Source organism: Anoplolepis gracilipes, chromosome 5 (genome assembly GCF_047496725.1).
Source record: "Anoplolepis gracilipes chromosome 5, ASM4749672v1, whole genome shotgun sequence".
Taxonomy (NCBI): Eukaryota; Metazoa; Arthropoda; class Insecta; order Hymenoptera; family Formicidae; genus Anoplolepis; species Anoplolepis gracilipes.
In genome coordinates, this window is record NC_132974.1 from 11,047,750 (window position 1) to 11,061,432 (window position 13,683).

A 13,683-nucleotide genomic window follows, 5' to 3' on the forward strand; every position below is an offset into this window, starting at 1 on the left:
TCTTAATTTTACAATTAATCTGAAAACTAATTTTATTATATTTGACTGTATTGCAGTTTGAATAATTTTAATGTTAATTCAACATTAAATTAAATTAAACACTAGTATTTTCTTTCTTTTTCCTTTACTTACTGTTATTTTATCCTACATTAAATTAATTTATATATTTTTTGTTTATATATTATATACAAGATTACAACGTTATATACAGGATTTTATATGATAAAATTGCAATTTTACTTTAATAATGCTTCTGGAATTAAAAAACTTGTTAGCAAAACGTGGAAGATAATGATTAATGATGCGATAGAATTGTTTTATAGTTATGTAAAATTTTGGAATTATCTTTTGCATCACGCATCTGTTTTTTTAAATACCTGTTAAAGTGATTTGTGACATCAGTATATTAAGATTATTACAATAAAATTAAAAAAAAGAGCAACGATTTATGTACATGAGAAGACGCTTTCTGCCTCTCGATCTACATTACAAGTAATCATTATTAAAATTCATAATTAAAATAAAATACATGCTATCAATTTCGCCTTTTAAAATTTAATATAAATAAATAGGTAGCAATACCTATTTATTTAATACAATAGGTATAAACCTACGGTAAGTGTACGTTTTTCTAAATCTTGCAACTCTTATACATCTAAAATTAGATAATACACTTTCTAATACAATTTAATTTTTGATATATGATTAGCGCTATTTCGAAAAATCTATTGCGATTGAAAGAGTTCTTTTCAGGAGAAAAATAAAAATTAAACTTGAATTAGAATATATTGATGTCACATATATTTAAGCATTTGCTATTTTTGATATCTTGTAAAAAATAATTGTTAATAAATTCTTTGATGCGCACAATGCAAAATGTAAAAATAATTACAAATCAGATTTTGCGTAAAATTCCAAAGCTTCTCTCATACATATATAAACTGAAATAAAAGATTGAATAAGATTTTTTTTATATCCATATTTGATTGCTTTTTGAGATAAATCTTTTGAGTATATATTATATATAGTATAGATAAAAAATTTGCATTATTTATCTGTTATCTAATGCTCTGTAAAACTGTTCTTAGATACTATAGTACTCTCGAAAACGTAATGATTCTCTACTAAAGATTTTTTTAAACAACTGACAATAACCATAATTTACGATAATATAAAATTGATTTATTTTTAGTTCATAAAAATTTACCAGTGAAGTTATTTCTTTATAGCTTTCTGTATATGTAAAATTTTCTAGCAGATAAATTACTTCCTCAGCATTATAATTCAACATTGATAATTCATTGTCGACAGTAATCTCGTCTTATCGCTTGCGCCAGTACATGTGTTTTCCCGTTATGCATTTATGAGTAGCGATTTTGCTGGAAAAAAGAGTTGTTATAACTAAACCATCGCAAACAAACAATATTATGTTTAATATATCGTTTTCAAAAATTCGTAGCTGTAAAATATCAGATTAAAAAATTGCTGCAGAAAGAAATTAAATTTATTCCGCAAAGTGTTGATGATGGGTGATGCGAATCTCGCCCTTTGGTGTTGTGCACTTTTGCTTTTCGTTTCATCCTCAAAATCTCTACGGAATTCCATGCATGAGAACAAGCAAGACGACAATTCGACGAAAAGATATCACACAAATCCTATTAAGAATCATGACAACGAGATGAAATTCATAAGGTATGATTTGCAAAAAAATTCTATTAAAGATAACGATTATGTTTTATACTAATTTTAGAAATAACAATCATGAAGATGACGACTCAGTGTAGAATAAATTTTATGCGCATTTCTTAAAATATCCTGAAGGAGATAATCAAATGTTGGAGTTTCTTGCAAATTTTACAAAGATTGAGAATGATGCCAATAATACAAATGACAATAAAAATCATATCGTTTCATATGAGATGTGTGATAATATTACTTGCATTCAGCTCTGTTGTCCTCTTGGCGATCGCTTGGTTGATAATACTTGCATTTCTGGAGCAGATGAATATGATTTCCCAGAAGTGTATAAACTTAACTTCGATGATTTGGAAAGCGAAAATAAGACGGTAGACGAAATTTTTCAGTTGATTGTTCGAGATCCATGTCAGGGAACTGAACACTTATCATTTTATTCAAACTACTTTCTGGAAGAAGAGGAATACGTATATCTCACAAACGGCTCTTTGTATTTTTTTGATTTCGAATTAGACATATTCGTCGAACCAACGTCCTATTGCCTCGCTGTCGCAAACGATAGTCAGTTTGAGGCGATCGTCTGTTTGGAAACTATGAACAAAATAAATGAAACACTAAATGATTTTATAAATGATATAAATGAGACTGTTAAAAGAATTGCTAATAAATTTCAAATTATAGTTTGCTGTTGCCGTATAGTGTCTATGCTATGTTTGTTGATAATGTTTTTGATATACTCTATACTGCCAGAGCTTCGTAATATACATGGTTTTATGTTATGCAGATATAGCAGTATGTTGTTTATATATGATCATATATGATCTACATTATGAAATATCTAAAAATAATCAAAGCAACAAATCAGATGAATATCATCTGTGTTACGGGAGGTATGTACAATGTACAGTCAAACCATGTAATATTACAGTCTCAATCATAGCATATAGTAATTAATAGTAATTAATAGAAAAATGGACCAATATATAAGCAGTCAATATTTTTATTAATTATTTATCTACCGATAAATGTGAATGTACAATTTGTTTTACAAATTTTAGAAATGAATATAATTGAAATTTTGTTTATACTTTATATAACGTACAATTATACAAGTGTGTATATTTTATATAACGTGCAATTATACAATTTAGTTTATTTGAATAAATATCTTTTTGTTTGTTTTATCAACATTTTGTAGAGTTACGTCTCTCTTAAATCGAAACATTAATCAATTTAATATTAACATGTATTTATTAATTATATTATTTCTTGTTATAAATTCTTAGTGTAAAATATTGAAATAAATCTGTTTTTTGCTCTTTATAGACAGAGATATAGCAGTATTTGTCAATAATAACTTTTTAAAATTTACTATTTTTACTTAATTATTACTATTAATGTTGTTTCTTTCATTGTTGCAGCTTTAGTCAGATATTTCTCTCTTTTGTCAAGCTCCTTCTGGTTCAGTGTAATGAGTTTTGACATGTGGTGGACATTTAGGTAAATTGCCAATTTTTCACGCTATACTTATCTATATATAATATAAATTTTTTTATAATGTAATTTATATTATAACTGATCACGTTATGATAAACTAAACTTCTCACAACAATTAGAGGAACACTTGAATTTTCTTAACAAAAATAGATAAATTTCAACTAGCTGTAATTTTCTTAAAAATGCTGTAACTTCTTTAAAAATAAACGAAATTTAAATTTAAAAAAAGTGTCTTACTTTAATTGACTTTTTTCCCATTTTTTTCTTATTGAAATTAAGCAATTTCACAATTTTTTGTACATTTTGTCCCATAAAACATAGTGGTCACAATGAAAAAAAAAATTATTTGTTATTTTAACAATTTTTTGTCAAATTCAGTGTACTTCAAAGAATAAAAAAACGTGAAGAACTAATTTTTTTATTATTCCACACAATTGTTTTCTAGATCAAAATAAAAAAGAAAAAATCGATAATTTTTATTTTATCTTTATGCATTGTAGTATGTTTACATGTTTGTTAAAAAAATTTGACAATTGTATCATTTGATGGAGCAAAGTTTCAGTTTTTTTGCTCATAGCGGTACGATGATTTTTGACGAAGTTATGAGTATCAAAGTCAAAAGGCTTATTTTTTTATTTGATCGATGATAACTCATTGTCAGTAAAAAAATCGTAGACAAATTAAAAAAAAAGATTTTAAGCTTTCACATTAGAAAATTTAAAATTTAAAATTTTCGCAGATTTTTTTTAGATACGTGACAGGCCCATAAAATGAAAAAAAAATTTCTCATTTTGTCGCAGCTCGTCGTTTTCTACATGTAAAAATTACCAAACTCACAGAAACATAAATATTGATAAGTTTTCAAAAGTAGAGGTTTCAAGTTTTAAAATTCTTTTTTTAAATTTAAATTTTGTTTATTTTTAAAGAAGTTACAGCTGGTTTTGTCTAGTTTTTAAAAAAATTCAGGTGGTCTTCTAATTGTGTGAAGAGAGTTTATATATTCATCTATATAAATGTATGCCTTTTTTTAGATTACAACAATAATGTAAATAATGTAAAATAAAAATGGATAGTGTCATGATAATTTGCGTTAGTTGAATATATTATTATGTCGTGTCGTATTGATTGAGAGTATAAAAAAATTGATTTCTAATTTTTTATTCAAACGTTCTGCTAAATCAAAATTAGTGTACTTTGTTAGTTATAATATATATATATAATTATTCATTTTATCGTGTTGAGACGTTATATGACGTAAAACATTTTATAGTTACAAACTTTCAAGGACTTTGTCTAAAAGTATATTTGGCTTAGTGTGCATTTGTATCGCTTTTTATTCTATTTGTTAATAACTAATTTTAAAATTTAAACTTTAAATTAAATTAAAATTTACAGAGACTTTCGTTCCTTACGAGAACGAAGAAATGTGAAACAAGAAAAGAGAAAGAAATTGATGTATTCTATTTTTGCCTGGGGAGGCCCCTTCATTCTAACTATCATCTGTGTTATTATGGATTTTACTTCCAATGTGTCGAAAAACTTGATTCGACCGGGATTCGTAGATGCTTGTTGTTTGGTAAAGGTATGGCACTTAACATAACTTTATTAACAATACAATTATGATTAAGGCTATAGCCGGAGAAGTATACAAAAAATGCCTCCGACGAGTTTTCAAATAATATTTGACCTGTCATTTCCTTATTACAAAAAAAATAAATAATTTTTCATCCTATTATCAAAAAATATTAAATAAAAAAAAAAAAAAGATTTTCTATTTTTTTATCATATTGCACCAACTCGAAAAATTTGAGAGTATTGGGACATATAAAAATAGTATTCTATAAAAATTTGGTGATTGAACCTCGAAATGAACATGTTAAAAAAGCCATTTTTATATTCTTTTTTAAAAAATCGAGTTTTTATTTGAGATTAATAAAAAAATATTTTTTTCTGTCTTTTGTTGATAAATGTTTAGAAAAAAATCGATATGGGATCATCTCAAATATTTACAAAAAAGAAAAGTAAAAACTGAAAACGACGTTTGTCTCGATAATTCAGAAAATAATAGAGTTAGGGAGCTGAAATTTTGAGAAAGATTTTTTTTTTATAGTGAGGACATGACAGGCCAAATGTTATTTGAAAACTCGTCGGAGGTATTTTTCGTATACTTATCCGGCTATAGCCTTTATGAGAGAATTCATATTAAAAGTTAAGTATATTTTTTTATACAATACTTGCACCGTATGGTGTAATATGAGTAGTTCATTTTTTCTTTCAGGACACACAGCATATCTATTGTATTATTATGCGCCCTATAGTATCTGTGTTATTAGTAGTATTTGTTTATCTATTTGTACAGCATTGAAGATCACGCGTTACGAAAAAGATACAGCTCGTCATCTAAGAAATTCAGAAAGTCGATGTTATAATGACAACAAAAAGTGGTTCGTAAAAACATCTTTATATCGATGTATAGTCTCGGTGTGTAATATAATAAGATATGTGTCTCTGTATACATTTATCAGTGACAATGCAAGTTTCAAGCTTAAAGAAAGAGCAAGAGAGAAAGAAAGAAAAACAGAAAGATAATGAGACGTAGCATCTTCCTGAAAAAAAAATTTCAAGAAAAGTGATTTTTATGTTAAAAGTATTAATAAGAATTAAAGCATTTAAAGCAAATTTAATCGCTTTTGGTCACTTTTGACAAGAGACAAAGTGATGATTATTATTGGATTTTTTACTTGCGGCAATGTGATTTCAAAATTACAAGATCAGTTGTACAAACACGTAGTCGCTGTAGAATCGTGCATGCATTTTCTCAAGAGTTGTCTGTGATTCTCAAGAAAATAACAACCAATAAAACTAAAGTTAAGATAAATGCTTTAATTCTTATTAATACTTTTAACAATTTTACAAATAACAATTTAAAAATCATTTTTCTTGAAATTTTTTTTCAGGAAAATGCTACGTCTCATTATCTCTCTGTTTTTCTTTCTTTCTCTCTTGTTCTTTCTTTAAGCTTGAAACTTGCATTATATTATTTTAATTTAACTTTTATTAATTAATAGCATTTATTTTAATATTGTTTATATACCTTACATCTAAAAATATAAAATAATTATAATTTTTCGAAGAAAATATTTATCTTATAAAGTATCAGTTATTTAGCAAAATTTTTATAATCAATTATATTTTTATTTTAGGAAATATAAAAAAGATATATTTACATACTTGCAGGTTCAAGGTGTATCTGAAATTGTTTATCGTGCTGTTTATTCTAATGGCCTTAAATTGGATATTATCAACATACTTTTGGCAGTCAAATAATACTTTTATGCAACAGATGTATATCCTTTATACTACATTTTTTATAACCACTATAAAAAACCTAGGTATTTTCATCATGTTCGTGTGTAAGAAAACAATCATACGACTGCTACTAAAGCGAGTCTGTCAGAATCGCAGATCTGCTTCCAAAACTTCGGAAAGTAGCAATTGGTACAGATTTGAACAGCTACGACGTCATCAGAGATAATCTTTCTGTGGAAAAATATCAATTGCACGATTGCGAAATACCGTTGCACAAAAAATTTGTTTAATGAGACCCGTCTTATATACATATATATATATATATATATATATATACATATATATATTTGTCCTTGTCAAGTTTATTTAACTTTTTTGAAGGTACTTATTGTTAATTAATACACATAGTTAGTTAATACACATATTTAATTCGATGCATATAACACAATGTGTATGTACATTTATGTACAACATGTATATATCTTATATACCTCGCATCTCATTATGCGCTTTTTTTCTTTTAATTTTACAATTAATTTGAAAACTGTCAAAGTTTATGATATCAACTGCTTGCATCTTGAATAAATTAATATTAATTTAAAATTAAATTAAATAATAGTATTATGATATTTTTTTCCTTTCAGTTGTATTCTGTATTAAATTAGTTCATATATTGTTTATTCATATAACATAATTATAATGCTAAATATACAGTCATGGTCAAAAGTATTAGTATGATCAATATTATAGAAAAATCAAGAAATGTATTATTTATGTACTGAATTTCTCAATAAATTTTACTATCTTTCTTATAGTTGTGTATAATAAAACAATTATGCAGCTACTGCTGAAGCAATTTGGCTGTCAAAAATGCATTCTGTTTTCGGAAACTCGACATGTACACGCAACATCCTCATGCATCCACCGGCATCACCATGTCAGAAGGTATACCGATGCTGCAAAAGATATGTTCTTATGGGAAAACGAATTTTTACAAGATATATTTCAATGTGAACTTAACAATAAGCTTTAATGTTACAATGCGCAAATCAAATTGTATTGTAGATCAAGAGTTGGCTATTAATCAGCAAGTAATTCTAGTGTAACTTTTCAAGTTAAGGATTAACTTTATATTATCATGCACTAATCTTTTTTTATTTTAATCTTCACTATTGTTAGCTCAAAATTTCAGATAGAAAAGGCATGTCTATCTTTCACTTTTTTTATTTTGTAATTTTTAATTTTTCAATATTGTTTATAAACTTTTCTTTAATATTCTTTATAATATAAATGTCATTTTGTAAATTTTATACATTTTTAACGCATTACCAACGTTACTTTTAAAATTATATTTGATTTCTACTATTTCTACTATTTCTATCTTAATATCAACTTCTATCTTAGTATGTCGACATATTATCATCAATAATGCAAAATAAAAAAATGAAAATTTTTTACATCCGTTATCTGATAGTTTTTCGACATGAACATATATGTATATAGATATTAATTAAAACATGCAAATAAAAAAAATTACAAATATAATTATCCTCGTCTTGATTCTGCTCAATAAACGTCTGTGGGCACCATTGACCTCGCTACGTATTAATTACTTTAAAAGAATCTTTTTTTTAATGTTTAAATTAATTTATAAAAAATATTAATTATGAAAAAGATGATATAGAAAATATAAATTATAAAAAATATTAATTATGAAAATGATTAAAATTCATAAACTTAATGGAGCTATATTATAGGTGTATATATACATAGGTACATATGTATATATTGCGACGATAAAACCGATGACTAATTAATCGATTATTAATAACTACTTCGTACGCGCGCGTCTATTTTTTCCTTCCCACGGTGGATGCGCGCGTGCATGGTACTAGTTATTAAAAATCGATTAATTAACCATCGGTCTCATCACAATATACATATGCACCTATAATATAGTTCCATTGCACATGAAGTTTATAAACAATTTTAATTATTTTCATAATAATATTTTTTATAAATTAATTTGCAGATTTTTGAAAGAAAAAAGATTTTTTCAACGTAATTAATACGTAGGGAAATCAACGGTGTCTAGATGTTTATCCTCCCCACACGGATGGACGAGGGGGATGGCGTCAACACGTCACAATATATACACATATACATATATTGTCACATCCTTATTCCTGTTCCGCGATGTTATACTACTCGTTACGGTATAATAAGAAGATTGTCGCCCAGGTGATGTGCAAGTCTTTTAAAAAACAAGAGCAGACATCAGAGATCGGATATTCGAACATCAGCTGTCAAGCGGAGTAATCGTTTTTTTGACAGCTCCACGAATATCTGCTGTGTATTGTGTTGTGTGTTCTTTATTAAAGTTATTAGTCTTTTAAAAAGTCTTTCTCTTATTTAACGCGGCACGCGAGTGACGTCACGCACGTTCGATATACATATTTTGAGATTGACATAACAATATGCATACACATATATATATATATATATATATATATATATATATATATATATAGAAAAATTAAATCAAACTTGAACCTAGAATATATTGGCGTCACACACATTTAAGCCGTTGCTATCTTTGATATCTCGTAAAAAATAAGTGTGAATGAATTCTTTGATACATAATGCGAAATACACGAGTAACTACAAACCGGATTTTGTGTAGAATTCCAGCACATCTGTTAAATGAAGCAAAAGAATGGATAAGATTTTTCTTATAACTATACTTGATTAGTTGCTTTCTAAAATAAATTCTTCGACTTTATATTTAATATAGATAAAAAAATCTGCATTATTTATTATCTAATTGCTCTGTAAAACTCTTCTTATTGTTAGATACTATATAATACTCTCGAAAATAATTCTAGTTTTTAAAACAGTTAACAATAAGTCTAATTTACGATAATACAAGATTGATCTATTTTTCAGTTTATAGAAACTTATCAATAAAGTTTTTTCAGCACTATATACGTACAAAACTCTGTACATACAAAATTTCCCAAAAAATAAATTATTCAAGATATACAAGGGCTTTCAGAAACAAATGTCTAAAGTATAAATAAGTAAATACAGTTATAATTTAAAAACTAAAACAAACGCAAAATTTAATGTATTGAAATATTATAAATTTATAAAAATATTAAAAATACATAAAACTCAGTTATAAATATGCGAAGAAAATTAAATAGAAATAATCGCAAATACAAAAGAGGGGACAACGTAGATTAAAAACAAACATAAAAAATACAAAAAACCTATGTAATAAAAAATTAAAGCACAAACGTTTCGGTCTTTGACTGGACTCTCTTCAGTGACAAATTATATAATGATAAATTAATAATAGAATATGATATGATTAACAAAGTTAAATAAAATATAAAAAATTAAAATCTCTAATGTCAGTTAAATCGTGACGTTAGTTATTAATAACGTAGAATCTTTCCACTAGCAAATCACATCAATTCAACATTCAAATATCCACCAACAAAGTTGTGACAAAAATTGACAAAAAAACAAAGAGTCACAATAAAGTCACCTAGAAGGAAATTGTTTATGATTTTTTAATTTTATTTTATAGTAGTAAAAATTTCTTGTAGTGAAAACGGATTAAATTTAATTAATAGAATTTTGTTTTTAAATTTTAACTATATTTATTTATTTATACTTTAGTCAGTTACTCTTTAAAGCCCTTGTTTTATTATATTTATGTGTATATATATATATATATATATATATATATATATATATATATATATATATATATATACACATAAATATAATAAAACAAGGGCTTTAAAGTATATATATATATATATATATATATATATATATATATATATATATATATATATATACACATATACATATACACATATAACACTCTTTTTCCAGCAAAAAACAAAATTGCTACTTTAAGTATATATTAATTACATATTATAGTTAAATTACTTCTTCTTCATTAATGATAATTTGTTGTCAACAATAATCTTCTCTTATAGCTTGCGTAACTACATACGTTTTCTTGTCATACATTCTTAAAGTAGCAATTTTGTCCTTTGCTGGAAAGAGTGTTATTATAACTATATATTTGCAAATAAAAAATATCACGTATTATCGTTTTTGAAAACTCGTAGCTGTAAAATACTAGATTAAAAATTTATTGCAGAAAAGAACTAAGTTTGTTGCACAAATTGATGATGTGTGATGAGAATCTCGCTCTTTGGTGTTGTGCACTTCTGCTTTTCATTTCATCCTCAAAATCTCTACGGAATTCCATGCATGAGAACAAGCAGAACGACAATTCGACGGGAAAATATCACGCAAACCCTATTAGGAATCATGACGACGAGATGAAATTCATAAGGTATGATTTGCAAGAAAATTTCTTTAAAAACAACGATAAACGTTTTGCATTAATTTCAGAAATAACAATCACGAAGATAATGACTTATTGTCAGTGCAGAATGAATTTAATACGCATTTCTTAAATTATCCTGAAAAAGGTAATCAAATGTTGATGGAGTTTCGTGTGAATTTGACAAAGATCCAGGAGAATTCCAGTAATAATGCAAATGAAAATAAAAATTATATTATTCCATATGAGATGAGTAATAATATTATTTGCATTCAGTTTGTTGTCCTCTTGGCGATCGCTTGGTTGACAATGATTGCATTTCTGGAACAGATGAATATGATTTCCCAAAAGTGTATAACAACTCGGATGATTTGCAAAGCGAAAATAAAACAGTAGACGAATTTTTTCAATTGACCGTTCGAGATCCGTGCAAGGAAACTGAACACTTATCGTTTTATTCGAGTTACTTTCTACACGACGAGCAGTACATATATCTCACAAATGGCTCTTTGTATTTTCCTGATTTCGAACTAGACATATTCGTCGAACCAACATCCTATTGTTTGACTGTCGCAAATCATAATCAGTTTGAAGCGATCGTCTGTTTGGAAACTATGAACAAAATAAATGAAATATTACTTGATTTTATGAACAATCAAGCACAGGATATTTTTAATGAGCTTTTTATAAAACTTTACATTATACTTTTCTGGTGTCGTATAGTGTCTATGTTGTGTTTAGCGACAACATTTCTAATATACTCTATATTGCCAGAACTTCGTACTATACATGGCTTTACGTTACGCAGATATAGCAGTATGTCGTTTATCACAACTACGATCAATGTTATGACATATCTAAAAATAATCAAACCAACAAGTCAGATAAATTTCATCTGTATTATGGGAGGTATAGTCAAATCATGTAATATTTCAGTCTCAACATTGACTGCTTATTAATGTATTCTCATACCGATAAAATATACAATTGTGTGAATGTACAATTTGTTTTACAAATTTTAGAGACATAAGGATTAATAATAAAATTAAAATTTTGTATACACTGTAACATACAATTATAAAATTTAGGTTATTCGAATAAATACCTTTTTATTTGTGTTATTAAAATTTTGTAGAGTTATGTCTTTCTTAAATTGAAACATTATTCAATTTATTGTAATATTAATAAGTATTTATTAATTATATTGTTTCTTCTTATAATTCTTAGTGTAAAATATGTATTAAAATAAATCTGTTCTTTTTTCTTTGTAGAGAGAGATACAGTAGTATTTGACATAATAACGTTTTAAAATTTACTATTTTTACTTAATTAATTTATAGTTAATTATTAATAATTATTATTATTATTGATGTTGCTTGTTTCATTGTTGCAGGTTTAGTCAGATATTTTTGTGGTATGGCAAGCTCATTCTGGTTAAGTGTAATGAGTTTTGACATGTGGTGTACGTTTAGGTAAATTTTCATATTTCTCACGCTATATTTTATCTATAATATGTATTAATATTTTAACTATAACATGAATTTGTAGAAGAATCTGATTTATATTATGGCAGATCACGTTACAATAAATTATTCATCTATATAAATACAGACGTATGGTTTTTTCAGTACAAATTACTGTAACAATGTAAATAATTTAAAATAAAAGTGTGGCTAATATCGTGATTTTGCATTAATTGAATAAATATATTATTACGTCGTATCGTATTGATTAATAATATAAAAAATTGATTTCTAATTGTTTTATTCAAATGCTAAATCGAAATTGGTATTGTATCATTTATATTAGTTAAATAGTTTAAACTGCGTTCTTTTGCAGAGACTTTCGTCCCTTACGAAGAAATATGAAACAAGAAGAGAGAAAGAAATTAATGTATTCTGTTTTTGCCTGGGGAGGCCCCTTCATTCTCACTATCATCTGTGTTATCATGGATTTCGTTCCCAGCGTGTCGAAAAACTTGATCCGACCAGGATTTGTAAATGCTTGTTGGTTTGATGAACGTATGGCACTTAATATAATTTTATTAACAATACAATTATGATTAACTTATCGGAGAAGTCATGTTAAAATATGTTTTTTGTATATTTGCAACATATGATGTAATGTAAAAAGTTTATTTTTTTTAGCGTACGTGGCGTTTGAATTGTATTATAATACGCCTAGTAATATCTGTGTTATTAGTAGCATTTGCTTATCTATCTGTACAGCATTGAAGATCGCGCGCTACGAGAAAAATACAGCTCGTCATCTGAAAAATTCAGAGAGCCGATGTTATAATGACAACAAGCAATGGTTCGTACAAACATCTTTATACCGATGTATATAGTCTATGTTGTTAATAAGTTATGTCTCTGTATACATTTGGCATTGCAAAATTAATCGTTTTCAGTCACTTCAGACACGAGACAGAATGATGATTGTTTTTAGACTTTTTCCTTTTGACAGTGTGCTTTCAAAATGACGAGATTTCTTGTACAAAAACATAATCGTTGTTGAATTGCGCATGCATTTTCTCAAGAGTGTTGTTTGCTATTCTCAGAAAAATGACATTGAATGAAAAAAAGTGCACATAAATGCTTTAATTTTTATTAATTCTTTTAACATGAAAATTACTTTTCTTAAAATTTTGTTCAAAAAAATGTTATCTTTTATTCTCTCTCTCTCTCTTTTTTTAAGTTTGAAATTTATTTGATTATAATTTTAATTTAACTTAAATAATAATATTTATTTTATTATTGTTTATATCTGAAAATATAAAATAATTATGATTTGTCGAAAAAATTATTTAT

At 26.2% G+C, this 13,683-nt stretch overlaps 2 protein-coding genes across 2 annotated transcripts; both read left to right on the forward strand.

Moving 5' to 3' along the window:
• Positions 1–1,380: 1,380 nt before the first annotated feature.
• Positions 1,381–6,854, forward strand: LOC140665885 (probable G-protein coupled receptor Mth-like 10). The gene is made up of 7 exons (XM_072892471.1): positions 1,381–1,692; positions 1,751–2,498; positions 2,531–2,585; positions 3,117–3,195; positions 4,588–4,786; positions 5,317–5,636; positions 6,430–6,854. Exons 2-7 carry the CDS (start codon positions 1,833–1,835, stop codon positions 6,725–6,727), a joined length of 1,617 nt encoding a protein of 538 aa, XP_072748572.1. The 5' UTR covers positions 1,381–1,692; positions 1,751–1,832; the 3' UTR covers positions 6,728–6,854.
• Positions 6,855–7,397: 543 nt separating this feature from the next.
• On the forward strand, positions 7,398–13,299 carry LOC140665886 (G-protein coupled receptor Mth2-like). Its single transcript, XM_072892472.1, is given in 7 exon segments — positions 7,398–7,603; positions 10,685–10,882; positions 10,942–11,144; positions 11,147–11,787; positions 12,221–12,345; positions 12,713–12,926; positions 12,999–13,299. Coding segments are annotated over 7 exon segments (1,809 nt in total). The 3' UTR covers positions 13,221–13,299.
• The last annotated feature ends 384 nt before the right edge of the window (positions 13,300–13,683 follow it).